The 6,015-nt window shown below is 62.4% G+C and overlaps 1 protein-coding gene across 2 annotated transcripts; it reads left to right on the top strand.

The window, feature by feature from the left end:
• Window positions 1-222: 222 nt before the first annotated feature.
• On the top strand, window positions 223-3,462 carry LOC118983999 (saoe class I histocompatibility antigen, A alpha chain-like). 2 transcript variants are annotated; one of them, XM_037041704.1, is made up of 8 exons: window positions 223-332; window positions 475-759; window positions 951-1,226; window positions 1,809-2,084; window positions 2,165-2,275; window positions 2,705-2,737; window positions 2,877-2,924; window positions 3,075-3,462. In XM_037041704.1, the coding sequence occupies exons 1-8, from the start codon at window positions 269-271 to the stop codon at window positions 3,077-3,079; spliced, it is 1,098 nt and encodes a 365-aa protein (XP_036897599.1). In that variant the 5' UTR covers window positions 223-268; the 3' UTR covers window positions 3,080-3,462. The 2 variants fall into 2 exon arrangements, with proteins under 2 accessions (XP_036897599.1, XP_036897600.1); XM_037041705.1 differs by lacking the exon at window positions 1,809-2,084 and having other exon boundaries at window positions 224-332.
• Window positions 3,463-6,015: the final 2,553 nt, after the last annotated feature.

Genomic DNA, 6,015 nt, shown 5'->3' with positions numbered 1-6,015 from the left:
CGGCCGGGCGCTCTGGGTCTCGGCCCGAGGGCGGAGTCCGGGCGGGGAAGCTCCGCGCTTGGGACTCCCGGTCTCCGGGTTTCACTTCTGCGGCTCCCAACCTGCGCCGCCGCCTCCTTCCCGGATACTCGTGACGCGGCCCCCGGTGTCGCTCTCTTTGGTGGCCGCTGTCTAGAGAAACCAATCAGCGCCGCCGCCGCTCCCTGGTTATAAGTCTCCCCGGAGCCGCCCGGACGCACTTTCACCCCAAACCCCGAGGCCTCGAGTCATGCGATCCCCGAGCTTCCTGCTGCTGCTCTCGGGGGCGCTGGCGCTGACCGGCGCCGGGGCGGGTGAGCGCGGGGTCGGGAGGGACCGCGGGACCCCGGGGAGGGCGCGTCCCCACCGCCCGGACCCCGCTCCCGTCCCCGCGACCGCGGACCCGGGACCCGCGCCGGTCCGAGCGTCCCCGGTCTCACCGCTCCCCGCCCGCAGGCCCGCACTCCCTGAGGTATTTCGACACCGTCGTGTCCCGGCCCGGCCAGGGGGAGGCCCGCTTCTTCTCCGTCGGCTACGTGGACCGCACCGAGTTCGTGCGGTTCGACAGCGACGCGGCGACCCCGAGGGAGGAGCCGCGGGCGCCGTGGATGGAGGGGCCGTGGGTGGAGCAGGAGGACCCGCACTATTGGGACGAGCAGACGCGGATCGGCAAGGAAGACACACAGGTTTTCCGACTGAGCCTGAACATCCTGCGCGGCTACTACAACCACAGCGACCACGGTGAGCGCGCGGGGCCGGACGGGCGGGGTCGCCCCGAGTGTCCGCGTCCGAGATTCACCCCGAGAGGAGCCCGCGGGACTCGGACCGGGTTCGGTTTCGGTTTCGGTTTCGGTTCGGGGGGGGCGGGTCCGTGGGCGGGGCTGACCTCGGGGCGGGGTTTGTGGGCGGGGCTGACCTCGGGGCGGGGTCAGGGCCTCACACCCTCCAGGTCATGTACGGCTGCGACCTGTGGCCCAACGGGACCGTCCTCCGCGGGTACAGCCAGTCCGCCTACGACGGCGCCGACTACATCGCGCTGAACGAGGACATGCGCTCCTGGACCGCGGCCGACGCGGCGGCTGGGATAACGAAGACCAAGTGGGAGGCGGGCGGTGAGGCGGAGCGATGGAGGAACTACGCGTACGGCCCGTGCAGGGAGTGGCTCCTGCGGTACCTGGAGCTCGGGAAGGCGGCGCTGCAGCGCGCAGGTACCGGGGCTCGCGGGGCCCCCGCCCTCGGGCTGGGCTCCGACGACGGGGAGACGGGACGCGGGACCCGGGTCAGAACCGCCTCTGCGTCCGGAGGCCGAGTCCGCCCCGACTTTCCGACCCGGCACCGGAGGGCGACCCCGCCTTCTCTCAGGGACGCCCGGGGGGCAGCCTCTCCGGGGACGGGGGACGCGCCCCGAGATGTCCGGTCAGCGGCCCCCTCTGACCCTGGCGGCGCCCCCGCCCGTGGCGACCTCCTCCCTCAGGCCCGATCCCGCCCCGCACCCGCGGGTCTGGGTCCGAACCCCGCTCTCCGCAGCCACGTGTCCGTCCCTCCCCCGCCCCCTCCCCAAGTCTGGACCAGAAAGGCTTTTCTCCCTCAGACCGGCCTGCACCTGGGCTGAGTCCCTCTGGTTCTAGAACTTTCTACAGACCAGGGGATCCCCCCAGCTGCCTCTGTCAAGACTGGGTCTGGGCTTTACCCCTGCCCCGTCCTGTCCAGTCTCGGGTTGGCCACGGGAGCGCTGCTGGACTGCCCTGCGGCCCGTGCGAAGTTCCCGACTTTCCGACCCTTGTCTTCAGAACCCCCAGATGTGGGAGTGACCCGCCACTCCACGTCTGAGCGGGAGGCCACCCTGAGGTGCTGGGCGAGGGGCTTCTACCCTTCGGACATCGACCTGACCTGGCAGCGGGACGGGCAGGAGCACACTCAGGACACGGAGCTGGTGGAGACCAGGCCCGCGGGCGACGGAACCTTCCAGACGTGGGCTGCGGTGGTGGTGCTGCCCGGGGAGGAGCAGAGATACACGTGCCATGTGGGGCACCAGGGGCTGCCGGAGCCCCTGACGCTGCGATGGGGTGAGGGGGCCTGCATGGACTTCACTGGGGGGCGGGGCAGGACCCGGGGGCAGCGCCCTCACCTTCCTGTCCCTTTGCAGAGCCGCCTCCTCAGACCAACACCATCATCGTCATCTTGGGCGTCCTAGGTGGCCTGGTCCTGCTTGGAGCTGTGGTGGCTGGAGCTGTGATGTGGGGGAGGAGGCGCTCAGGTAGGGGCGGGTGGGGTCTGATTTCTTGCCCCAACTGGAGGTCTCAAGCCCAGGAGACCCCCTTCATTAAAGTGAAGCATCGTCTTCACTCATGTGCTTGCCAGTCTGGGGCCCTACTTGCTACAGTGACTGTTTAGGAAGGCCCGTGTGAGGTAAAGGACAGATTTGTCACCCTGATGATTCTGGTGTTTGGGGACCTGACTCCCAACAGTCACAGGTCCAAGGGGAGGGTCCCTGCTGAGGACAGACCTGCAGGAGGGTGTTTGGTCCAGTCCCTGCGCATGGACTTCCCTCAGGTTTCTGGATCCTGCCCTGACTCTGTAGTCAAGAGTTCTGGAAACTTCCCTGGGGACCAGCACCAGGGATTCCCTTGGGACCTCATGGCCCTGCCTCCTCCCTGGTGTCTCACAGGATGTTTTCTTCCCGCAGGTGGAAAAGCAGGGAGCTACGCTCAGGCGGCCAGTGAGTATGGAGGGGGGACCCCTGAGACCCCGTGTCAGCTTAGAGGGGAGCCCATGGGGGACCTCCCCCTCCCCCCATAGTTCCTCCTTTGGTCTCCTGTCCTGGGGGCTCTGACCACATCCTGTTTTGTGCCACCCAGGCAGTGACAGTGACCAGGGCTCTGATGTGTCTCTCAGGGCTTGTAAAGGTGAGGCCCTGACACGGGAAGGGTTGGGTGGAGGGGACATGATTGGGTAATGGGGACTCTGTGGGACTACTGAGCACAAGGTGGGCTGTTGGACAATGTCACCTCTACAGCCACTGATGGACATTTGTTCATGATTATTTTCTTCTGCAGCGTGAGACAGCTGCCCTGTCGGGGAATGAGTGATGGAAGGTTCCTCACACACACACACCCGCCAGCCCCTGTTTGTCACTTCAGGGACATCTCACTTCTGCTTCTGCAACTGGCGCCTGAATGTCTGTGTTCCCATCAGCATCACTGAGGAGGGCGGAGGCGGGCCCACCCAGCCCACCAGCCCCCTCCTCACATGTCCCTGCTCCAGCAGAGAGCCCAGCCCCACCCCCCAGCCCTGTCTGTGCTTCCTGGTGCCTGAGCTGCAGCTTCTCCCTCCCTCATTGAAATGAGGCTCTGGGTGTAAATTTGTTTTCTCAGTTCTTGCCATGAGTGGTTGATGTGTTCATTAAAAAGCTGAAGATGCTAAATTTTGAAGGAAATAAATGGACTCATCAAGAAGTTTCCAGAACCTGTGTGCTTGCTGTGCTGAGTCTGTTGTGGGGACAGAAGAGGCTGTGAGGACCGAGCGTGGTCAGGCTGTGCCCAGTCAGTGTCCAGTGCATCGTGGGCTTTGATGTGGTCCCTCCCTGACTGCGTTGCCCTCTGCCCCTTTGTCCTTGTCCCTTCAGTAGAACCTTGCCCCTGCAGGACCTGTGGCCACAGGAAGCCAACATCACCCAGGCCTTGTAAACTGTCCCAGTGAAGCCCATCTCGAGGACAGCGGGCAGCAAAGGCCATGTGTGGCCAGGTCAGCCAAGGCTCAGGCCTGGGTCAGACCCTAAGTTCCATATTCTGGGTCTTTATTTGTTGCTTCTTTGCTTCTGTAGAGCAGCATGAGTTTGTTTGTCCTTGTTAGGAGCCCTGGTCTCATTCCCCTCTGGGTGTCCCCTCCCTGTCAGCAGCAGAGGTGTTTTGCCTGTCACTGTCCCCACCAGGCCCAGGGGCCCCTGCACACAGGAGTCTGTGGTGTGGAGATGACTTGTCAGACTCCTCCTCTCTTGCCTCCTCTAGGGCTTGGCTGATCTTTCATCTCTTCCTAAATTCTCAGAGGAATGGGGTTCTGGACCTAGCAGAGCTGGGATCCCATAGTTTCCCAACCGAGATAAGTCTCCATTGAATTCTGCTCTGCTTGCCTGCCCCTCCCCCTGCCCTTTGCTCCAGTGCTGGCTTCGGTGCGGTGCGCACTCCGGGATGCACAGAGCGGGGTCTGGGGTGGATTTGGGGGAGCCGCTCTGTGGGGACAGTGCAGGGGCATCGATGTGGGTGTGAGTGCACGTGGGGCCGTAGCTGCCATGGACCAGCTGTGGTTGAGGCCATGTTGATACAGACACTGCCTACAGCATAGGGAGGTGCCCTGCCCTGATGATTGATGACCAGTGGTGGCTGTGTGACAGACGTGTGACACTGGTTTTGCATGTGGGGACATCACGGAAGCACAATCAGGATCACTTCCGGCTTCGTGGGGCCTGTGTTGTGTGGGGAGATAGTGGGTGTGAGCACAGCACACACACGGTAGTGTCCGTGGGAGGGTGAGTGATCCGGGAAGACACACAGGGGATGGCGGTCCCCAGTGTGGGCTGTGGGGACAGGGAACGTGGGTATTTGATTTGGGTGGTCAGTGTGGGCCTCACTGGGGAGGTGGCCTTGAGGGAAGATTTGAAGGACAGGAGGTATTACCCATGAGGATGTCTGGAGGAAGTCCTGTCCAGGCAGGGGACCCTCCAGTCCCCAGTGCGAATGCCCTGGTGCATTGGGTGTCTGGAGTCTGGGAAGGAGGAGGAGGGGTGGGGTCAGAATGGGGCAGGGAGTGATGGAGATGAGAGGGAGGCACGGCCAGACCACGTGGGCCTAGAGGACATGGGAAGGGCACGACTGTGCCCTGAGTGAGGCGAGGGTCAGAGGACAGTGCAGAGCAGGAAGGGGACATGGCCTGATGACCCCTTCAATGGGCCCCAGTGGCTGCTGTGCTGAGAGCAGACTTGGCTAGTGAGGGANGAGGAATCCAGGTCACCAAACATCTCAGAGGACACAAGCAGAGAGACAGAGTTGTGTCAGCAGAGATGGGGAGACTCTGGAATCAGCAGATTTGAGGGGACGTCACAGACGTTCATTTTCAGAGCATGTGTAGCTGAGATGTCTGTGAAGATCCCAGGGAGTCATGCGATGGTGGTTGGACAGCTGAGTCTGGAGACCAGGAGATGTGCAGGCTGCACAGACAGACTTGGGAGGCCACACACACAGATGCTACTTAAAGCCATGGGCATGGGCGAGGTCACCCAGGGGGTGACAGCTACAGAAGACGGAGGAAGGATGGAACCCAGGGCCCCAGTGCTGAGCGATCTGAGTGGACCTCACGCCAGAGCCGCCTGCACAGTCTGTCTCCGGGTATAGAAGGCTGTCGAGCACCGAGTCCCAGACTTTCTGGTGCCCACAAATGACCTGCACACTTTGTTAAGACTCAGAAAATCTGGAGCAGAGAGTGGGATGCTGGGTTTATGAAGAGGCTGGTGCGGATGCTGCTGGCCTTCAGGGCGCACATTTAGCAGCAGGAACCCAGACCGGATCCCACCCGGCTGTGTGTCCATCTCGCCTGCAGGGCTTGTCACAGGAGTGACCCCTGCCTGGGGCCTAATCCCCTGGGATGTGGGTCTGGGAGAGGCCTGGGGTGTGTAAGAAGCCCCTCAAGCCATCCTGGGGCTCAGCCAGACCCAGGACCACTGAGGTCGGTGACGGAGGTCATGGTGGGGAGGGGTCTTCAATGCACATTTAGTGGGTTTGTTCCTCAGAAAGAAAAGGGGGACATGTATTGTCATTCATGAGACGCGATGTCAGGGGTCACAGTCGTTCTCTCTACCACGGGATAGAGTCAGGTGGAAGGTTTAGGAGGCGGCCCCGGGTGACCATAATAAAAGCTCTGAGTGAGACTGTTGCCCAGGTGTATTTCTTGGAGCAAATAATGGAATCCTAATTTCTCTAATTTAGATATAAAGCAGTGCCGTGG

Source organism: Sturnira hondurensis, unplaced genomic scaffold (assembly GCF_014824575.4).
Source record: "Sturnira hondurensis isolate 20B ecotype Veracruz unplaced genomic scaffold, ASM1482457v3 Scaffold0003105, whole genome shotgun sequence".
NCBI classification, from domain to species: Eukaryota; Metazoa; Chordata; class Mammalia; order Chiroptera; family Phyllostomidae; genus Sturnira; species Sturnira hondurensis.
The sequence above is the reverse complement of the archived record's forward strand: the minus strand, read 5'-3'. Positions and strand labels throughout refer to the sequence as shown.